This window comes from Octopus bimaculoides, chromosome 2 (assembly GCF_046866305.1).
Source record: "Octopus bimaculoides isolate indiv1 chromosome 2, ASM4686630v1, whole genome shotgun sequence".
Taxonomy (NCBI): Eukaryota; Metazoa; Mollusca; class Cephalopoda; order Octopoda; family Octopodidae; genus Octopus; species Octopus bimaculoides.
Genome location: NC_142929.1, coordinates 120,856,054 through 120,881,053, shown reverse-complemented (window position 1 = coordinate 120,881,053; position 25,000 = coordinate 120,856,054). Strand labels below are relative to the sequence as shown.

Sequence of the window (25,000 nt, the reverse complement as noted above, 5' to 3'; positions counted from 1 at the left end):
ATCATGTCTGTCCCATCTAAAGTTCACGTAAGTCATGTTTTATTCTACGAGTTTCATAAAGGTGTTAATGCAAGTGCGGCATCAAAATCTATTCAGAGTACTTAAGGCGATGATGTAGTGAATGAAAGGAGTTGCAGGAGGTGGCTTTCCCGTTTTCGAAGTGGAGATGTCACTTTGAAAGAAGTGCCAAAAGAGGGTCGTCGAAAAAAACTTGATTCCGAAATGCTGGAAGCTCTTGTTTCAGAGAACCCTACCGTTACCACTAGGGAACTTACAGAATAGTTAAACATGGCGCATACAACCGTGGTACGCCAGCTAAAGCACATTGGAATGGTTTCAGTGGCTGGGAAATGGGTCCCTCATGATCTGTCTCCAGAGAATCGACAACGACGTACTGCTTGTTGTCAATCATTGCTTTCGCGACACTTTCAGGCAACATTTTGAGACAGACTTGTTACAGGTGATGAGAAGTGAGAAGTGGATACTTTACCATAATGTTAAACGTCCCCGTTCTTGGATCAGTCGAGGAGGACGGCCAGTTCAACAACCGAGAGCAGGACTTCATCCCCAAAAGATCATATTGAGTGTATGACGCGATATTAAAGGAGTAATCTGTTATTAATTGTTGGACATCCAAACAATTAATGCTAACCTTTACTGTGAACAACTACTTCGTTTGAAAAAGCGACCTTCCTTGGTTATCAGAAAGGGTATCATCTTCCATCAAGATAAAATTTGTCCTCATACAGCTCGACTGACCAAAACCCTCTTGGAAGAACTTGGTTGGGAAATACTGCCTCATCCTCCATATTTTCCTGACCTAGCTCCTTCTGATTACCACTTGTTCCGAGGACTACAGAACCATTTTGATGGACATAGGTTAACAACAAGAGAAGAGATTTAAAATGAGTTAGATTCATATTTTGGTGTAGATCTACAGAATTTTACAAACGAGGCATTTATAAGGTTCCTGAAAGAGGGAACGACGTCATTGAAAGCTACGGAGTGTATGTTAATGAATAAATATTTCCATAGTAATTTAAAATTATATCTTTAAATCGGACATTACTTTTGCACCAACTTGATAGTATACAGAAATCAATCACCATATCACGGTTCATCTCTTGCGATCTCAGTACGTTGTCGACTTTTCTGGCTAATATACGCGGCCGATAGGTATTTATATGTTTTTAGATTTTAATTATGTCTGTGGTAAAATAAGCATTTTAACGCCTAACAATTAACAAATTTATAAATAAAAATGCAGTATAATACTGCATTACATGACACATTAATTAAAGTATATTAAAAGAAAATACGTAGTATACTGTAGATGAGTACAGAAAGAATCTTAAATACTGTATGGAAACGAAGCTCGGGAGGCGAGTGGGCGGTGTTGTTTTGCATTTATAATAAAATAAATGTATACAAATGATGATGATGATGATGATGATGATGATGATGATGATGATGATGATGATGATGATGATGACGATGATGGTGATGATGATGATGATGATGATGATGATGATGATGATGATGATAATAATAATAACAAATATGCAGTACAATACAGTTTTTACTTCGCGGGTTTTCACCTATCGCGGGGCGTTTTAGAACGTAACAATCGCGTTTTAGAACGTAACAATCGCTATAGTTGAAGGATTACTCGGAGTACAGCTCTGATTGCAAAAGGATTTCACTGGTACGGTGTAAGCATTGCCGAACTCCAAGAGACCATGATCGAAAGGTAGAACCAGTTGCAAGAGGCGCTGGTGCGTGCTTGCCGTTGCACTCTTCTTCCTTTACCTCACAGATGTGCTTGACATCAAGGGGATTATTCTGCACAAGAGTTGTTTTCATTTTCTCCCAGAACGAATGCAAAGCTTTTCAATTTGGTCTGTCTTCGTGTCCTCACTGATATCTCGGAGATGTGTGTCAGGAAGCCGTTCTACCCAGACGACTCAGCATAAATGGCCAGCAAAATTGAGGACATGCAACATATTGTGGACCGATTTCCTTGCGCAGAAGACATGTTTGTTCTCAAGATCAGCACGTGAACAATATATCTTCTCTACTAGCCTCCACCGCAACCAAAATGTCCCGATAGCCAAAGCCAAATGAATATGAATTTCCAACAGGCTCATAAACTTTTTGATCTCAAATAAAATTGATTATTCGAGCCAAGAAAAAAGGCATAAAATTCACAAGCACAAGTGTTACAGCGTAACGTTCGGTTCATAAAAGTACTCACACGCAGGCATAAATGAGGAAACACAACAAACTCGCTCGTACATTCATACATATACATACACAATTATATATTCATAAATCTCATTACATATACGTATAATACATAGATACATACATATATATGTATATACATATATATATATATATATATATATATATATATATATATATATGTAAACAAATGAATATTTCTATAATATATGTATCTATATTTTGCATACACATACACTCTTGTATGTAATGTATGCTGTAGTTATGTGTATATAATGACAAAAGCTTATACCTTAATTAAAGATCAAAGTCGGCTATCATATTATACATGAGGTTAATATTTACAAATTTTTATTTCTAGCAAGCTTCAACGATATTTCATGCTTTGAAGATAAGGTTGTTGCTTGAATTCTGTTATAGTTCAATATTAACTTGCAACTGATTATATATTGATTGAACATTTATTTAGCAATTTATTATTTATTTAAATTTCAATTTAAAAACCCATCCTAAGTGAGGTTAGCGTCTTTTCTTTAGATCTCTCTGACTTTTCTGCTTATATTACGTAATTGTATATATCTATATGCATATATAAGTGTGTGTGTGTGTGTGTGTGTGTGTAGTGTATACCAAATTTTCCAGGCTTTGTTTTCAAAAATGTATATAAATATAAGGCTAAAAACCTTGAATCATGAATAATAATAATAATAATAATAATAATAATAATAGTAATAGTAGTACTAGTAGTAGTAGTAGTAGTAGTAGTAGTGGTAATAATAATAATAATAATAATAAAGTGAATGAATATGATAAAAGGAATAATAATGTACGTATATATGTACTTAGGCAGTTAAGTATGTATGTATGTATGATCACATATGGAGATAGACAGACAGACGGACAGACAGTCAGACAGGCAGGCAGGCAGGCAGGCAGACAGACAGACAGACAGACAGGCAGGCAGGCAGGCAGACAGACAGCCAGACAGCCAGATAGATAGATAGATAGATAGATAGATAGATAGGTTTCTTTATTAGCCACACAGGGCTCAACACAGAGGGGACAAAATACAAATGTAGAGTTTTTCTTTTCGAGGGGGGCGAAAACAAAGCAGAAAAAAAAACAAAAGTGGGGACAACGATGAAAAAAAAATACATCGCAAAACGTTTGGGGTATTTACAAAATATATGAAATGATACAGAAAATTCCCAATAAATGGGGAGGTTATCCGTGGAAAGAAAAACCTACGAAAAGACCACGGTAACCTCGGTCCTTAGTGTCACAGTTTGTTAAATAAAATTTATTTTATTTATGCAAGAAACGTAAGTAACTCTCTGTTTACAAAATTTTAAACATTTTATAGAATCATGGTCAAGGTGGCTTCGTCATTTATACGTGCCATTCTTGCTACATGTATCCATCTTTTTTCGAAACATTTGCTAGACAACAATTGCCTCTCTACTCTCACCTTCCTTTTCAAGTGATACTTGAAAAAGTTGATGAGAGATTGACCAGAGAGGAAAGTATTTGTCTCTAATCATTTCAGACGCGTCCACCAGATGCATTCTTTCGCCATAGCCACAAGTACGATAAATACAGCTCTTCCTTCCCGTTTAAAGGAAGGAGGCGTGACGATATTGACGATAGAGTCGGTTGATAAACCGACTCGTCCCACACGTGACAGCAGTCGTTCGACATAAGCCCACAGCTCCGAAATGGTTGGACACTGCACGAGTGCGTGCAGAACGGTTTCATCGCTCTGACCGCATCTCGGGCAGGTCGGCCCCGCATTTCGCGAGCCGTGTCTATAGAGCTTATCCCGAACGGGTAGCGCCTCTCGGTAACACTGCCAGGCCAGGGATCTCTGGAAGTTGTCCATAGGTCCCGGCCCGAAAGTCGTCCTGAACAGGCGGGTCAGGTATTCCTCGTCGACGCCCAGGTTCGCCCCGAGATCGTCGTCGTACCAGCCCTCCACTAATCCGCTATAGAATGACTTCGTTGTGATGCAGCCGCTCAAGGTCGACCCGGGACGGCAAAGTTGTTGCAGGGCAACGCGACACTCACGGTGCCATTCGCCATTCCTCGGCCTCTTTTTGATCCACGACTGCAGCTCGGTCATGGAGACGAGCTGCGGGAAAGCGCGTCGCACAAACGGCGACCACACCTGCTCACCGTCGTCTACGTAGAGCCGGAGATGTCGCGGTCTCAGCGCATGTCTGCGCATCATCAACCACGGCATGCTCAGCCCTCCTTTCAGCGGGTGTTGGCAAAAAACGGATCGCCTCACCATCGGAACGCTTCCTTTCCACAAAAAGCGGAAGAGGATGCGCTCCATTTCGGTGATGGCGCGATCGGGACAAGGCACGACGGTCAGGCGGTATTCGATGACGGACGCGATGTACGCGTTCGCCACCTCCGCCCGACCTTTTAGGGACAGCTTCCTCTCGGACCATTGCCGGCAGAGAGTGGCCACCCTACTCGTTATCTCGTCCCAGTTCTTCTCCGTTTGCAGGTCCGGACCGAACCAGACTCCGAGCAACTTGACCGGACCGTCCGTCCAGCGTCCCACTACTGAGGCGCTGCCGGACGGTATGGGCTTGCTTCTCCAGGTGCCGAGCAGCAAACCCACCGTCTTATTCCGGTTGATTTTCGCTCCCGTCACCGCTTCGTAGTCTTTCAGCGTCTCGCCGACAAGCTCGATGTGCTCGTGGCTAGACGCTATGACGGTGACGTCGTCCGCGTATGCTGACGCGCTCGTCCCGCACCCCAGTTTTCGCGGGATGCCCCTCAGCGTCGCCAATTTCCGCAGTAGTGGCTCGAGAGTCAATACGTACAGGAGCGGCGACAGGGGACATCCCTGACGAACCGAACGTGCAATGTCGAAGGGTCCCGATAGACGTCCATTGACGCGAACAACCGAACGGATGCCTGTGTACAAGGCATCCATCCAGCCGCAGAAAACGGGACCGAAGCCGACCGCTTCGAGGACGGCCTCCAAGTATCGATGGTCTACCCTATCGAAAGCTTTCGATTGATCTAAATTGATCAGGGCCCCACCCATGCCAGGTTCCTTAACTACCCTCTCTATGATGTAGCGCATCAGATGGAGGTTGTCATGGATGCTCCGGCCCGGCACGGCGCACGTCTGCTCCGTACCGACCAGTTTCTCGATGACAAGCGCCAACCGCTTGGCTAACACCTTGGCCAAAATTTTCATGTCTGCATTGAGCAGAGTGATGGGCCTAAAGTTATCTATGGCGTCCCCCTTGTTTGGATCTTTCTTCAGCAGCGTTACCGCTCCTCGGCTCACAAAACCGGGAATGCTCCCGTTCTGTTGCCAGTTGCAGTACACGGCCGCCAAGACGTCTCCAAACAAGTATGGCATACAGTTGTAAAGCTCGTAGGGCAGACCATCCAAACCCGGAGATTTGTCTGTCGAGCAACCCGCCATCGCGTCCCTCACCTCCTCCGCCGTGATGACCCCTTCGCAGCACTCCGCCTCTCTTGCCGAGAGTCGTGGCAAGCTGTGCAGGTAGGCACTAAAGTCCACCCTGCCTTCTCGCTCGCCACTCCTCCCGAACAGTCGGGCAAAATGCCGCTGAAACGCCTCGCACATCTTGCTCGGCTCGAGCAATTCACGCCCCTGTTCGTCTACCAGAGACCGGATGGTGGCTCTGTTACCCCGCTGTGCCTCCGCCACTCGGGCCTCTCGTGCGGCTCCAACACCTTCATTCCTCAGAGCACGCATCCTTGCCCTGACAGCACACCCTTCGTGTTTAGCATTGAAGTGTTGGTCGAGGGCCAACCTCGCCGCTAAAACGTCGGATGCGATGCCACTTCGCAATGCCTCTTCTAACTTTAACACTAGCTCTCCCTCTACTCTGTTCCTCTCTACAGCTAGTGCCCTGCTATACCTTATTGCTTCCGCCCTTACTGCTCTCTTGAGGGCAAACCACCATTTGTTGTTGACGATGGCTCCCGTCAAAGCCCTCTTTACTAACGTGCTAATCCGGTCTCTGAAAACCTGTCTCGACGGGAAAGACGCGTTTAGTTTCCAGTAACCGGGACCCTGCCTATGTGCCTTATCTAAGTCTAGCGTACACGTCACAAGTTTGTGATCCGTGTAGCTGACTATGTGGAACTGTAGACATCCTAAACTATCTTTATCTCTTGTCCTACACACTATCCTATCTAGATACGATCTCGACGACCCAATGCGGTTGCTCCAAGTCCACGTTGGCACATTTGGGTGGTCGAGTCGGTACCTGTCAGACAACTGGAAGCGTCTGAGCAGGTCTATGAGGCCTTTGCATACCCTTCTAGTTTTGTCACTCCCCACGTAGTCTAGATGCGTGTCCAATGTAGCATTCCAATCCCCCACTAAAAGTAAGGGACGAGACGTTCCCAGGAATACTTCTAGACGTCGAAAGAAGTCTGACCGACCTGTTAAAGGAGGCACTTAAACTGCCAGCAACCGAAAAGCGCCTCCATCGCTGCCGTCCACATCTAGGACAACCAGTCTACCCTCCGGGTCCGTAAATATCGTCTTTACTTGGAGATCCAGACTCTTGCGAAAAAGAACCGCCGTGCCACTACCGCCCATCCTCGGCAGACAGGGAGAAAAATAAATGTTAAACTGTCCGCCAAACATGGACTTTAGGGCCCGCGGTTCTTGGAGTCTGGTCTCTCTAATGGCTATGATATCCAAATTGTGTAACTTGATGTCATTTAAGAGGTACCCTTGTTTCCAAGGCGACCCCAAGCCACGCACATTTACACAGCCAATCTTCACCATGATTCTATCAAAATTTGTGTTTTACACACGAAAGGAGAGAGAGAGAGAGTTACTTACTGTCCGAAAGTTCTTGGCTCTTGGCCTCACAACCTTCTCTCAGTTTTTTTGATGAATATTTTTGGAATCTCCCTACTGTATCCGGGTAGAGAGATTTCAGTGTATTGTATGTGCTCCGTGTTACATGTATGATTTTGATGTGTTGTGGTGGTGTTGTGCGTGGGTGATTGCTTGTTTTCGTGTCATTATCTGTTATGTTAGTGTTTGACCTAATGCATTTCATTAGGTCTAGATTGTTTGTGTTTATCGCTGTCAAACTTGTTGTGGGGTTCTGTGTTGGTGCGTTTGTGTTGGTGTTTTTGTTTTCTGTGGATGTGTTGGTTTCGGGGCTGGTAAACCTGCCCGCTTTGTTTGTTTGTTTTTCCGTTCTTTTTTCCCCCCTTTTTTCTTCTTCCCCCCGTGGCCACTTGCCAAGCCTCTGTGTCATCTTCATCTGACATGTCGGAGGAATCGGAGGGTGGGAAGGGAAGGGTGTTGGGGTCTATTTTTGTGTGGGTTGATTTTGTTGTTGGTGGTGTTGGTGCTGTTTCGTGACAGTTGGGATGTGGTGTTTTGGTTTTTGGGGGTGGGGTGGGAGTCTTTTTCGTGTTCCCTTCTTGTGGGGTTGTTGTTGTTGGTGTTGGTGGTGGTGATGGTGCTGATTCTGTTCTTGGTGGTACTGGTGGTGCTTTTGTTTGGTTCGGCTGTGTTGCTGGCTGCTGGCGTTTTTCCATTTCGTTGTACAACTGCTTGACCAGTTGTGCATATGGCGGTGTAGGCAGTAATGCTGTTTTTTTCTTGTGCTTTTCTTGTGGTTGTTGTTGCTGTTGTTGTTGTTGTTGTTGTTGCTGTTGTTGTTGTTGTTGTTGTTTTTCTTTGTATTGTTGCCGTTGTTGTTGCCTTTTCTTCTGGGCTACTGGGCATGTTTTTTGAAGGTGAGTTTTGCTACTACAAACGTAGCAAACTGGCCTTCTGCCTTCGACGAAAACATGAAAAATTGAATCCTCAGTTAATTGGATTCTATGTGGAATTTTTTCCCAATTTGCTGGATCAATTTGTACCAGGAGTTGAAATTCCTGGCCAATCCAGTTTTGATTGCAAACGGCAGATGCTTCTAGTATGTTTATCTCCTCCTCTATGCCTAGACATATGGCAGATACTAGCCATTCTTCCTCAATTTCAGGAGGCACATTTGAAATTTTTATTTTCATAACCCTACGACCAAGGTACGTAGGGATCATGAGCAGGTTTTCATGCTGTAATGACTTAGTGGAGAGTTCCTTCGCTCGCTGCTCGCTGTCTAGTCTTACTTCTATCGTCCCGAATTTCAAACCTCTCGTTATGTAAGTTTTGTAAGAGCAAATCGGCTGTAAGCACCTCTCAACATTTTCTTGGGTGAATTTTTCCACTGTCTTTGTCTTTAAATTAATGGTTCTGTAGATGATAGTTTTTTTTTCGATGTTTATCTTAAAGTCCGCGGGCGTTTGAAGATGGACTGTAACGTCCTTTTTACTTAGCATGCTTTTGCATGCAAGTAATTTCTCTTTCGATATATTCAAAATTCTTTTCCTAGGCTTCAAAGCCTCGGCAAAGTTCGTTGTGGTGGTGGTGGCGGTAGCGGTTGTATCAGTGGTGAGGACAGTGGTTTTGTTAGCAAGGACATTTGCGTCCTTGTTGTTGCTGCTGCTGTTGTTGTTGTTGTTGTTGTTGTTGTTGTCACTGGTTACGTTGGCAGGCAAGACTGCTGTAGCAGCAGAGTTTTTCTTTTTCTCCATTCTCTCCTTTAACTGTGAGGAAGGAAGACTAGGAAATTCTTTTTCGAACGAAACACTGCAGACTGCAGCGTTCGTTTCACAAAAATTTTCATGGCTACAAGACGCCATCGTCTCAAAAAAAAAATGGCTAGAAAGCCGAAATTGGTTTTTATATCTTGGAAATGTGCCACACAGGGCATATTTCCGTCGCAAAAAACTTGCACCAGAGAGTCTACAAGTTGTTATACAACTCTGTATATAAAATAAACTTTACAAACAAACTTTTTAAAACATGAAAAAGGCAAAACTTACGGAGCCGACACCTCTACCGTCCGTCCATAGAGATAGATCGGCGTGTGGCTGAAATGTCGCCTCCCCCCATCAAGTTTTAGTCGAGCGAATCGACATCAGCACTTATTTGTTTTAAAGCCTGGGACTTCTTCCTATCCACCTCTATGCATACCTCCTGTGTTACAGAGTATCAACGAACGGACGCCGGTTGTCAGACAGTACTTGGGGGACAAGCGCAATCACGAAAACTTACATACAAAAACACAAACATACATACAAATATATATGTTATGAGCTTCTTTCAGTTTCTGTCTACCGCATTTACGCACGATGATTTTGTCGGCTCAGGGCTATAGTAGAAGAATTTTGTCCATGTTACTACGCATATTAAATAATGTACAAGCTGTTTATAACATAAATATCATAGGACTGCTCGACTAGTGTGGATATGGGCTTAAGCAATACTACCTATATATCGTCACTAGGTTCAATTCCATGATGTCAACCCATGAGAATGAAGTGTCATCATGACTTATGTCTGTTATGCGATGTAGCTAGTAAATTGAGAGAGGTAAAATAGTCAATGACACGTTAGGAGAGGCAAGAAGAAGAAATAGTATCACTCATATAGCTGTTGCTGATTGTACTTTCTTGGTCAGAGTACATTTGCCTACAAATTGGTCTAATATCCTAATTCTGATTTCGATCTATGTTGCATGTGAGTAGGAGAAGCATTGTTCCTATGATGTGAGCAGTTTCTACACGTTGATCACCTTTTAAATTTCTAAATGTATTAGCAGAGTAATGTCTGATATATCTTTTGGTTCTAACATTGAATAAGAGGAGTGGTGAAACCATGTTGTCAGTATAATAACAAAATAGAGTGCTTTCAGGCATAGAACATCATTGACTTAGGATATTTTGAATTATGATATCCATATATAGTAAGAAAGATCTATGATGCTATTTCCCCACCATGTTCAATTATTTTGTAAACAATGATCAAAGCTCTAATAGACTCTTTTCCATGACTTGTGCTGATCGAATGTGATTCTAGTTTATGCATTCACGTCATCGTACTACTGAACACGAAATAAAACAAATGGTGATGTTTTTAAAAGTTGGAGCAAGGAAGTAATTGATATATAAAATGAAGAACAGAAGAGACATTACAGAAATTTGGGTGATAGTGGAGTTAATAAAAACTGTGCTAGAAATAGCCCCATTACAACCCTTTGGCACAGTGACGAAAATGTATTCGACGATTGTATATAAACCTACTTTAAAAACAAAGTTGCTGTCTAACTTGTAGGTTTTGAAATCAGAGATATTTGAGTGATTGAATAGTATCTCAGAGAGGAAAAATATTTGTTGTGTATTTATCAGTGATTGACTCTTCAGGCTGGATTGAAATCTTTGAAATGTTTATATTAAAAAAGTAACATCTATCCAGCAATAAAAACATGTTTTGTGTTTTTCTTTTCATTTCTTTTATATTTAAAATAATTTCATCGTTTAAAGAGAGTAGCTGGAACGCACAGCTTATAAGTTACCGTGAAACATTATTTCGATCATTGTTAGCAACTCAGGTGTAAATCAGAGGTTGTATATTGATTTGCTGACATTCTGTACACTCTTGTGACACCATTTCTAAACTTCCAGAAGAGAAAGATACAAATTTGTGTGACTGTTAATACGCCATCGACGTCCCATGCTCTTATAAATGAATCGGGCCACTTCTAATTTAACGATGGTACGCAACATCATACTTCTTGTAACAGTGTTCTCTCAAAAAGTGACAATGCATAAATGAAACAGCTTACGAAATTATTGTACTTTCCTTAACCCTAAAACCTGATTCTGAGATTGATAAAAAAAGGCGCTGCCTTGTTAGCGCCCCACATAACAAATTAGTACAAAGAGTGTATGACAGTGATGCAACCGAATTAAGTTTTGCCATGTGTTTAAAATGATGGTAATGAAGATATTAATAAAATGAATGATAAAGATTTCTAATATAGACACAAAGATACAAAGACACAAAGCTTGGAAATGCATAATTAACAATATTGACACCAGAAGACTGGTCCTTTATTTTATCAATCACGCATCAATAGAAGAATAACCGGAATATGAATGCGTAGTAGCAGCATTAGTATAATTAGTTGTTGATGTAGAAAAGAAAGAAAAGAAAAGAAAAGGAGACAGTTGCGTGTATATAGAAAAGGTTTCTTTGGCTGTTTATATGTTTAAACAACTTGAGGAAAAGATGATACACACCCACCGCTACCTACACAAAATCGAATCTCTCTCATACACATATAAGGAAGCACACCCGCACGCACGTACATACACATATGCTTATACATATACATAATAAAATCGCATACGTATCTGTATAGGCACATGTATGTATATGTATGTGTATATGTGTGTGTGTGTGTAAGTGTGTGTATGGATGTATATATATATATATATATATATATATATATATATATATATATATATATATATATATATATATATATATATATATATACGCACACACACATAGATACATATGTATATATGTTTATATACAGACACACACACACATACATATATATATATGTGCATATACATATATACATACATACATACATACATACATATAAATATATATATATATATATATATATATATATATATACATATACGCAGTCAAACTGAATCCAGCTAGTTATTCATTGCATGCACATAAATACACACAGTCTCATGTATACATACATACATACATACATACATATATCTATATATATATATATATATATATATATATATATATATATATATATATATATATATATATATATATATATATATATATATATATATATATATATATATATATATATATTCATATATTTATAGACACATATACATAAGTTTTTGTGAGTGAGCGTGCGTGTGAACGTTTGTGCAATAAAATAACTAACTAGATTCAATGATACCCTTCACAATACTATTCTAATAAAATACTAATGTTTTGGCAGAGATATCAAGGGTGTTTTGAATAACCTTATGAAAAAAAATAACGATGGACAGAGGAATTCTACAATATCATATAATACATTTCCGTTTTGGCATCAGCATCCACCAGCAATATAACCATTCTTGTATAGAAATTCCACTTTGAAACTTTGAAACCCGTTCAAATCATTGAAATAATAATATTGTCCGTTGTTTCTCTCTTGTTTACGAAGTAATATAATAATTATGTTAAAGGATTAAACTTGAATATAGAGGAAACAAATGTATTACAATGTGTGCCAATTTGCTAATTTATATTTGTGTGGATGTGTGTGTATCTGGTGTGTATCTGTGTGCATGTGGTGTATGTGTGGATGTTTATGTGTGTGTGCATATATGTGTGTGTAAACTGAAATTATGTGTCGGCGAAGGAAATTGAGCGAATAGCTTGGTATCGTAAGACTCCTTCATCCGTAATTGAATTTTACGATTGGCATATGTCCATAATTTTTGATGTTTTTTTGTTACTGAAAGGTACCTCAGTTTTTACCTGGTACTACATTGTTTCAACCCCAGATATAGCTCACTACTACTTCCCATTAAATTGAGATATACTAACAAATTGTAGCCTTAAGTTTACTCTAGAAATAATAAAATTACTGGTAGCTATGAAATGTATTTCTTTCTGACGTGATTTCCTTTTATTTAAGTACTTTAAAACGTGACTTAAAACATTCCTGAAATCGCAGCCTCTGCTTGCCCTAAGGGAATACTTCTCATAAAATCTTACCATGTGACATCAGTTTCAAGAACCTTTGATCATGCCTTTGTTCAAACTGCCTTGTTTTAAGGAATCGCTTCTACTCTACCGCAGCCTTAATGATCACCATTGCTGATTCCGTATTATGCGAGGAAAAATCGGCATTAACAAAAGGCATGATGAAAGCATGCAAGAAAGTGTATATGGTGCCTGTTAAGGACCTATGTCACACATGAGTAACGAAGGCAGGAAAAGTAGGGAACTATCCTAATCCTCATGAATTCCTTTTAGAGTAAAACAAATACTCGTGGGAATTGAAGGACGTCTTGACTTTCCGAGAGATATATCGATATCAAAGAAACATGCAGTAATGAGTGGCTTGTCCACGTAGATAAATTTGTCTACAATTTCAAACGTCAACATAAGAATAACGAGATTAATACTAATAACAAATGCCTTAACGCATACAGAAACACGAAACGTATAACATTACAAATAACGCAATAAAAAAGAAAGTGTTAATAAATGATTAAAAGTGCATCATATTGGTATTAAAGTACGGCAAATTGAAGACATGGCCAAACGATTGTTGCCGTTATCAATCGAATGGTCAATCGTGTACTAGAGCAATAGCAAAATACATTTAAACGAGTATTAGGAGAGAATTCCTTCCAGTTTGACATCATTGGATAAAAACTGACTTGTCGCTACACAAATACATTTGTAACAATATCAAGAATTAAAATTGATTTACACTCACCTGATCTCTGCTTATGTATACAGGTTTGTTAAATACAATCCACGTCACCGTTTCAAAGCAACCTGGTTGAGTAAATGAACCTTCGTAGGTAATATAATGATCTGTCTGTGGTATTAATTTACCAAGGTAAAAGTTACGTAGTTTGGATTCATGTCCTGCGGGGAAAAAAAGAAAAACAAAAAGTGATTTAACTTTCATCATTATCACCATTGTCATTTTCATCATTATCAGCATTTTCATTTTCATCATTATCACCATTGTCATTTTCATCATTATCACCATTGTCATTTTAACGACTTCTTCATTATTGCTATAAACACTGAGGCGGTGAGCTGGCAGAATCGTTATCACGCAGGACGAAATGCTGAGCGTTATTTCGTCTGACGCTACGTTCTGAATACAAATTCCGTCGAGGTCGACTTTGCCTTTCATCCTTTCGGGGTCTATTAAATAAAGTAACAGTTACGCACTCGGGTCGATGTAATCGACTTAATACCCTCCCCTAAGCTGCCCTTCTGGCAAAATTTGACATCATTATTACCATAAACACAGTTACTATCAGCATTGGTGCTTCTGCTTCATCGTCCATATTAACAATAGTAGTCAACATCATCGTCACCACCGTTAGTGTTTTCGTCTGTATTGTCATCGCTGTCACCAACACAGGCAATAGCTTCTCAGCCATTCTCAAATGTTATTGTATCGTCATAATAACAACGTTCATATAATCATCGACAAGCACGTTTTTAGAAATCTTAGCTACATCATAACCATGATTATTATGATCATGACCATCAACATTATCACCACCGCCAGCATCACCAGCAACACCACGACCATCACAACCACCACGAACACCACCATCATCACTACTACCACCTCCACTACCACCACCCACTATGACAATAACCCCAATAAAACCACCAAAATCATCCCGTCCAGCTATACCATTATCTTCCAATTTTTCATTTCGTGTTATGCTGATTGATATATAACTTTAAAGTCTGTGTGGTTTCTGTTTGGATTGGTATTGCAATAACATACAAGTACTCTCCTGATATTTTGCCAGTCCACTGGGTATTTTATAATGATGACATCTATCAAACTGTTGGTGAATATATGCCAGTTATTTCATAAATCTATTGGGACATCACTCAATGTTGATATTTAATACTGTTATGTCTCAATCATATTCCATTCCATAGATAAAACTTATACAATAATCTGCAAATACACTTTTGTGTCTCGAATTTTATCTACAAAACAATGGGCAGAAACATCTGAGGCCGAACAAAATATTTTGCATTACTTAGTTACTCTTTTCTTTCATATGTAAACGAAAATGATTTCTAATTTTATTATCTAAGTGTCGATGATATTTTTACCATTCAGTTAGTCACATCGACTAAACGCTCCCTCGAACTTTTGTTAGTATTTTTCACCAAATCCTCTTGAAATTTTCTGCTGTTTATCACTATTGCTTAAAAGCAATCGACGAACATCTACTATTCCCACGTGTCGTCTGTAATGTGACGTTCACGGATGGGCTTAAATCATCCATTTTATAACCGGATCTATAGGGTTGATGTATTTGCGCAGACACCCTCTCTTTCACTTAATATCAATCTGCAGGAATCGAAACAGAGCAACAAATGTATTGATCTCCCCAAACTGGCAAATCTCATCACGATAGTGTAAGAGCAACACATTCAATGAAACTGTATTTATAAAAGTAGAATACTGTCATATAAGAATTTATTTAATGTACAAAAGAATTGTCTTTGGGGAAAGAGGAAACTAGGAAGTTGTTGCTCTCATTCAACTCCTAAGGATACATTAGATGCGGAAGTGAAATATAATGGCTTCGGCTGACAATTAAAACTGTTTGAGACAGCCAATCCGATGGTTTATTGTTTGCTACATAGCACTGGCTTTTGTATTTATTTAATTGAACTATTTCCTAGTCTCTATATAGGAAATTAGTGAAATGCAAAAAGAATACAAATATAAGATATGCATGCTCAAGGTGGATCGAGATAATATTTTATTAGAAGATTGCATGCAAATTGCTGGCTGTATAGTGTAGAAGTGAAGTAATTCATTAACTATAAATTACATTTAAGCTGAAATATTATAAGGATTCCTAACGAAATAATTGAAAAAATAAAGAAGTTGACACAATACTGGCATGTTTGTCGTCGTTTTTTACTTTCCCTGTTCAAATCCCTCTGATGTCAACTTAATCTTTCATAGTTTCGGGGTTGATAAAATAAAATAGCAGCCTAGTGTAGTATATTGGATGACTACTTACGGTGAGAAAAATGATTTGTGTCAGCTTTTAAGTTTATTACTTTCCCATAATAATACGATTAGCTTGTCTATTTCCAGTCGGCAAAATCGTGTCTTGTAAACTCTACAAAAGTTGCGAGCGACGTGCTTAGTATACACACGCAGAAATGTTTGCAAAGCGCATATCTCTTCATAAGGACTTCAACAAAGTTTGTTTTATCGAGTTAGATTCACCAAAAGAAAAATTATTTAGTTATTATAGATTTCGTTGTCCCCATTTAAAGAATTTTGTTTTTATGTGGTAGCTCTGTCTGCTAGAAATTAACTGAGAAATTTTCAAGGTTTAACTGGAGGTAAAAATGAACAACATATGTATGACAAGACACACTGAAAAAAAAAAGTAAACGAAACAGAAAAAAAGTATAACTAGGCGAGTATTATCTATATGCTAAATTGGTTTGAATCCCAATTTTGTTTGAACTTTGACTATTGTGTGGAATAACGGTAACGAATTATCCACTATAAATGACGAATGCTTATATTAGAATTTATGCTATAACGATACACTATTATGTTTTATGTTTTCATATATGTGACGTAAACATGTGTTCATTCAGATACACAAGTGGATACCAACTGTGTATTTTGTATTCCTTTTCGCCTACGGCGATAAGCCCTTATTGGAGATGCTTATGGACAACTGTGATTATGTTGTTTTACCAGGAACAATATCTCGAGAACAATATTCAGTAACATAGTCTAATTGTACGGTGACAGTGTGCTAGTAGAGGGAGAGAGACACCTGTTATTTCTCGAAGATCTAACAGCATCGTTCAGATTTCCTCATATACACTAGTAGTAGCAGTGGAAGTAGTAGTAGTAATAGCAGTAGTAGTAATAGTAGTAGTAGTAGTAGTAGTAGCAGTAATAGTAGTAGTGGTGGTGGTGGTGGTGGTGGTGGTAGTAGTAGTAGTAGTAGTAGTAGTAGTAGTAACATAATGTAGTATGCTATGTTGAAGGGATGTGTGGGGATGTTAGATCTATGTAGAGGTAATGCCTGTAGTTGATCAAGTGTCAGCCGTAGCAAAAGCGTGTTCACAAAGAATATCCAATGGACTGTACAATCTTATCCATTTATATTAGTTAATATCTAAAATCCCAATGTGTAATGTTCCTTTTGTTCACACGAAGAAGCGTCGGTGTTGTTCCTGACCGAAAAGAAATAACAGCCATTCAAATCCAGATTTGATCCCATTGACAACGACATAGAGATGCGTATATGTTTCATTGTTTAGGTATGTGCCATTCAAACAAAACTAAATTTTTACTATCTACTTCTCTCCATGTTTTCTCTCTTTCTCTATTGTCAAACTCTTCATCAACGTGTTCATACGTTTGGCCTATATCAATTTTTAAGGATAGTATTTCATCCATCATACAAAGCCGTGGTATTTTTCTGTAGGCAATATCAGAATAGATATTCTGAAGAAAAGCAGCTGATAATACAAGACAGCAGATGAACGCTTTGCTCTTATTGCTTACAAGAGATGACAGGCATAAAAGTTTATAGTCAATAGTATGAGCTTGTATTAATCTCGTATGGCCATGAAACTTTGTTTAGCATTAAACCGAGGAATTCATATAAATCGTAGGAAACCTTTGATGGAAATCCTATGTGCTGAAAGTAGAACTCAAATTATACCTAATTAAAGCGTGTGGTATCACAAGATTATTATGACACTTGCGTTAAAGAAAGAAAAACAAATCGTTTATCACACATAGTGAACAAAACATATGCTTTTGTGCATTGCACTATAAGAACCACTTCTTAATTTTAAGAACTTCCATTCTAAGATGTGAGACTGACGAATAATGATTCTTTCCGCAAGGAAACATGCCATAGCCACAGTCATTTGAATGAATTACACAAGTTAAACTATTCCCATTCTGGTTCTGGCTTTCAGGAGTATATTTTACTTACATTCGAACGAATATATAGCCACGAACGTGCATACATATGTATAGAATATTCGTACTAAATTTGACATTTCGCATACACTCCATCAAAAAAGAAAAAAAAAAAAGAAAAGTGCATGACCAACATAAAAGTATTCTTTTAAATTCAAAAAGTATTGACTATATTATGCCTGGAAGATAAAATATGACTCAAAGTAACCGCTATCAGCATCCATCACTACTTCAGTACTCCTGACGCGCATAACACCTCTCCCTAGCAACATTCTACAGCCAGAGATTGAACACAGTATCAAGCAGTTTTAAATAGCTGTCTGAAATGAGCTCAATTCTTTGTTCAAAGATTTGAGGGTAAATTCCGACGTGTGTATGTAGTCAGAATACATGCTGTGTGTTTTCTGCCGGCCACGACATCGGACCCTCCATTACAGTTGTCTGTGACAAGTCTTACAGCCTTTATAATGTTCATTGGGCATCAATCAGCAGACATAATGTCAGCTTTTTGATAACTGGTGCGAATCATCATGATACAAAGAACATTTTTCCAATATTCAGAAGGCTAACTTTCCTCATCAGCCAATTTCAACTTTATGCTCTTAAGGCAGTTGGCTGTTAAATGAATCAAGCTGTTAGCGTATAGAATTTGGTGGTTGCGAAGCAGTTGTTTTTAGTCTGTTATGTATGTATGTATGTATGTATGTATGTATGTATGTATGTATGTATGTGTCTTCTGTATTGAATCATTTAAACTCTTCCTTTAAAGAAGGAACTTGTTTCTAACAAAGATGCAAAGCTCCATCTTTGGAATGTAGATAACGAAAACAATGTCATATTTTAAACATGAGAACAGTTTTTCATGGTATTACTGTTCCGCTTACAGATCGTGCTTTGTAATGTGCGAATCAGTTGGTTGATTTTTTTTCCTGAAAATCGAATCATATCCAGACTTGCAGTTAAGCATTTACTTACAAAACCACGTGCTCCAATTATTACTTGTATAAATGTAAACTTGTAATCCGGATATAGAAGCTGGAGGTTTTGAAGCAGTTGTTCATAGTTATCTTCTTTCTATATGATTTTCAAAGCGATATTTACATCACAGGACAGCTGACCTCTATGATCGTACATACTTTTTCGTGACTATCCCAAACAATAATATCCAGCCTGTTACGTTTACACTTGACAGATGTTTTGGTGAGTATGTTCCACCAGTATTCTCTGTGCTGGTATTTATGTACGTATTTAATAGCAGGGGAATTCTCTTTATTTATGCCAGGACAATATTTTTCCGACTGGTATTGTATATTGCTTCTGCGACTACGATAAGTCGTATAGGGAGATAGTAACTTGATGACATTTTTGGGAAGCTGCTAATCACATGTGTGATATCTTCCACAGAAATATGACATAATCTACATTTACAGTTGCATCTCGGAACACCAAGGGCTTTACTGTCTCTTTTGCTGATTAGGTACCTAGCAGTAGTTTCCTGTTTTTTGGACAGCAGATGCATAGCCTACGAAGTGTGATGTGATCTAGTAGTCACTAGTCTAAGAGAGGCTTCGCTTCACGTCAATGTTGTTATCTTCTTCCAGGTTATCTTTGAGGTATGCTTGTCCAGCTGATCTGGAGTTGTATGGGAGGTCATCAAGAAAAGAGTACTTCCTGAGGAGCTCATTTCCAACACGTAGGATATCATTTGCTTCACTTTTCATCGCAAAGTTAATGCATTTTTGCTGCTGTTGTTTATCAAGTGCTCTCTGAGAGAGACATTCGAAGGTTGTCTGTACTGACTTAACTGTACTTAACAGCCTTCAACGTTTCATAGGTAGAGATTGTCGATATCAGTATTTTTGTGGCGATTTCCAGTTGCTGTTAGAATCATGTGGGTTTTCATGTCTATGGATTGGATTTCTTCTACAGACCAGTCTAGTATCCCAAATGTTGGAATCAGCACTGGTACTGCAAATGCACTGTTAAGCATTGTCTTGCAAGCAGAAAGTTCGGATTGCCATATCTTTTTTAGTCTGGTGTAATATTCAAGAGTCACTCACAGTACGTTGGCATGATATACTTTCATGAATGCTAAGATACTTGTGGCATTCTTTGTGTCGGACACGAGACATAGTGAGACCACTGATGAGCAGGTTTTGTGTCTGGGAGACTGACTTCCCCCGTTGAAGAATTACATAAGAAATTTTGTTCTGTACAAATTCAATTCATACGTCAACTGAAAATTATATTAATATTGTTAATATTTTTAGCATAAATCTGAAAATCATCCACAAGGAAAGTCTGGGTGACATATGTATGTATGTATGTATGTATGTATGTATGTATGTATGCATGTATGTATGTATTTATGTATGTATGTATGTATGTATGTGTGTGTTTGTATGTATGTATGTATATATGCAGGCATGTATGCATATATGTGTACGTGCATGTAGGTGTGTGTAGAAACATGCATTCTATGTATATATGTGTATTTGTTTATCATTGATTTTATGTATTTATCAATCGTCTCTCATTAAATCTATCTATCTATCTATCTATCTATCTATCTACCTACTCACCTACCTCTATGTATCTATTTACCTATATATCTATCTATCTAGTTGTATATTTACACTTATAAATACAGGTATGTATCCACGTTGATATGTATACACGTACACGTATACATATCCACACTCATATACATATATTAACATACTTACATATATGCCTGTGACTGTATTTGTGTGTAGATATAGATATCTCCGCACATATACATTTAATCGAAACTACTCATGTATTTAAATAAAGTGATTCATAAAAATTGTATTGAATTAACTATTTTTCGAGTGAAAATAGCATGACGCCTTTCGTATGACTAATTATATATATGTTCTGATCTTTTTCATTTGATCTGTATTAGAAACCATTGAAGTGGCAATAAAAAGCTGAGATATTTTCTATTCAAACTATTACTTTAATATGAATAAGTTACAAGAACAAAAAGACAAAATCTAAAATTGTGGAAAAGCAGTTCCGTTGTAGAAGTCATAGCATGTTATGTAAATTATATTTAATAATTCCTGAGTATAACTTAACTGAAACGTTTATGGAATCTAACTTCCAATCATCCAGAGAACAATATCAGTTTTGGGAGGTGTATGTTGTTGTAGTTGTAATTTTTATTAGCATTGTTGTTGTAGTTTTATTATCATTATTATTATTCATGATTTCAGAAATGCATCGAGAGTTTCCTTTCTTAAAAGAATTTGCGACATTTTTGAAGACATGCGTTATTATTATTATTATCATTATCATTGGTGTTTTTGCTGCTTTTATGATTATTATTATTATTATTATTATTATTATTATTATTATTATTATTATTATTATTATTATTATTATTATTATTATTAACAGCAACAGCAGCAGCTGCAGCAGCAGTAGTAGTAGTAGTAGTGGTTGTAGTATGTGATTGTTCTGGTAGCTGACTGAGAGCAATTTATATAACTGTATTGGAGTTTTGGAAGTTCTTTCATCTGTCAGAAAATAACGAGCAAACTAAATGTGTCTTCGCCTTATGGGAAGGAAGCGTTAAGTTTTAGCCAAGATTTTCGATCTGAAAACTTAATATAGCAAATAATACCAGCGATATCGTGGACGTCGCGGACGTATTACAATTACATACATGTGACAAGCACATGCACGGACACACAGATAAACATATATGCATACACATACACATGTACTCAACCATACAGATAAACACAGATAAAAGCTCTCAAATTTGCAGCCATACATATGCGTGGATATAAACAGAAACATGCAAAAACCGATTTGGATATATACCTCAATAAAAATTACACACACACACACACACACACACACACACACACACACACACACACACACACACACACACACACACACACACACACACACACACACACACACACACACACACACACACCAATATATATATATATGAGGTATGGATATTTATAATTAACTCGAAGACCAGCGTGAAAAAGAAGAAAAAAAAAGATAAGGGAATGCAGGGCAAAAAATTAAGGAGAGTGATGGAAAACAAGGAAGAAAGAAGACGAGAAGGAGAATGGGAATGAAGAAGAAAATGGAAGATGATACAGGAAAATGAAATATTACGCGAAAAGGAAAAGAGGAAAAAGAAGAAAAAGAAGGGAAAGAAGGAAAAGAAGAGAAAGAGGTAGAAGAAGAAAAGGAAAGAGGAGAATAGAGAAATGAGGGTTATAATAGTTTCCACAAACTAGTTACTCAATTTCTCTAGTCGAAAGCGATACTACCAGAAATGTACATGCGCGTATGTGTGTGTATGCGTGTGTGTATGTGTGCGTGAATATATATGTATAAGATGTTCAATTTCACTAAAATGTTCCTCGTGCCATTCAGTAACAACTTTAGCTGTTTGAATTGGTGCATTATCATCCTGAAAGATTGAGTTTCCCTCCGGGAACAGTTCCGCAACCATAGGAGGAATTTGATCTGATAAAATGCTTAAATAGTCTTCACTGTTAATTCTGCCATGAAGGTAAACCATTGGGCCGGCGGATTTCTAAGATATAGCTCCCCACCCCCGATCATGACAGATCCTCCTCTATGTTTAACAGTTGGAAGAAGGCAGTCTGGGTCAAATGCTTCTTTTGACAGTCTTCACACTTATACCTGGTCGGAAATAAAGTAAAGGATGACTCGTTCGAGAAAATAACATTCTTCCAATGCTCTGTACTTTTGTGATCCTTTCTAACAATTCGCGTAAGTGTCTGACGGTCCCTATCTGAATGTTTTGGTTTTCTTCCGGAGTTTTGCTTACATATACATATTTGTGTATGGACATTTGTGTATGTACATTTAAATGTACATATATGTATTTATGTATTTATGTTTATTTATGTATATCTATGTATATGTTAAAGTATGCATATGTATGTGGGTTTTTACGTTTTTTTATATTTTTATATCGTTTTTATTTTTATCTTAACCTTATGAACTTTATAAAATCTTTGAAGAGGGCTAGAGAATCATTCATGTGTCCCTATTTCATATATTTCATCTATTAATTACTTCCCTCTACTTCAGTCTACTGGAGTGATAAAGATAGAACGAGGCATGTCACCTCTAGGCTGAAACAGCTGAAAGATATCCCATTCTCTGTCACTATATATCATTTTGATAATTACTGATATGACATAATATGTCATGTGTGTTTGTATATTGTTATTATTATCCTTTTAATAAACTAATAAACGAGTAAATTGACACAATACAATGTCTGCAAGTTGATGAATACCACCTATTAATCCCCTCCATTTTCTTATTGCAATGTAAATTAATGGCAAAATAACTCTTTATCCGCACCCATTTATAGCACTTGGTAATGTTATTGCCATGCAATGAAAAAACACTAGTATAATAATAATTGGGTTTGCTTCCAGCTTTATATTGGATAAATATCATCCCTCAGTGGGTTGGATTCACAAACCCTAACTTTCTTTTATATTTATATATATATATATATATATATATATATATATATATATATATATATATATATATATATATATACATACATATATGTATATAAATACGTATGCATTTCTATACGTGCCTGTACATACCTGTATATATAAGCCATAAAAAACAGGAGATATGAGAGGTAAACATAGATGCTTTTAACCACATGACATACTTAGGATCATGGATGCTTCGCAATTTTCTGCATGAAGTAGTAATTTTAATGTGAAAGAAATTATATATAACTGTATATTCAGAAATCAAGAGAATAATAGAAGCTCTCTCATCAGATCACCAGAACATGTTTGTTAAACCAATGATCAACTCAATCTGTATATATGTGTGTATATGTATATGCATCTCTTAGGTATTTTTTCTCTCATCTTGCCTTGGTGTCCTTTCCTTGACACCAGGCATAATTTTAAATGAATGTCACTGTCATGCATATGGTGTTTTTATTTCCAATCTTCTACGTAAACATGTTTGAGTATGGAGAAATATTCCATGAGTTGGAATTATATGAGGCGTGGCGACGAGGCTGTGTGAAATTTTAGGGACATTTATAAAGGGAAAGTTATTCTTACAGCTGAGAAAGGGAAAAGCGATGTCTGATGCACTCTAGTAGCTAACTCGCCGTAGGTATTACGGTGAAGATGAAAAAATGATGAAATACATACTACACACTATCACCTCCAATATTCTCGTCAATCACCGGTTCACATAGTGACATCATTTTTCTCGGGCGGATTTCAATTCAATACGTGAAATGCATTGCGTTCTATATAGCAGTCTATCAACTCTCCGAATACAATTCAATACAAGTGCAATGTGCCATTAATCTTCTCGACAGTCAAATCTAAATAAAATATAACTTAAAAAGATAAAAAAGGAAAATTTCATTCCAGGATTTAAAAGTATGCGCCTGGTCGAAATCATTTACCCCACTGGTTAGGTAGGTAGTGAGACAAATTATAATACTTCACCGCTATAGGACACTGGGTGATCACATGTAATGCCTGCCAAAATGATACATAACCTTCTCAATATTTGCCATTATAGCCATAATGAAATGAAAAGAAAAGAAATAAAACGGTTAGAATCAGTGTGAACGGATATTTGTGCTAGACGTTCTATATAATATCCACTTACTCATTTTGTCATTCGAAAGTTCGAAAGAATATAAAAAGATTGTGTCCGTTCATGAATAGGAAGCGGGTCAGAAACTTGATTTTCGCCAAATTAAGAAATCAAAAAGAAAGAAAAAAGATATTTGAAGTCAGTATGGCAGAAAGCGGACGTGTAGTCATGCATTGTTGATAAATGTGTTATTCGGACCATTTATTCAATTGAATGAAGTAATTAAATAGATGAGTCTGATGTTCAATATCGCCATCTATCATGTCAATGTCTCAGTATGGGGTTTATTGTCTATTATTTACCTCACTTTCAATCAGTCAAATATTTATCAAACACTCACTTGATTAATCAATCAATCAGACAATCTATTATATATATGAAAGACAAATTGCCGTCAGTATATC

The 25,000-nt window shown here is 37.6% G+C and overlaps 1 protein-coding gene across 1 annotated transcript in view; it reads right to left on the bottom strand.

The window, feature by feature from the left end:
- The window catches only part of LOC106876909 (carbonic anhydrase-related protein 10), a 1,209,344-nt gene that overhangs the window by 127,828 nt on the left and 1,056,516 nt on the right, over nt 1-25,000 (bottom strand). The window contains exon 7 of the mRNA XM_052965551.2: nt 13,650-13,804. Coding sequence (XP_052821511.1) covers nt 13,650-13,804 — 155 coding nt within the window. The remainder of the gene's footprint in view (nt 1-13,649; nt 13,805-25,000) is intronic.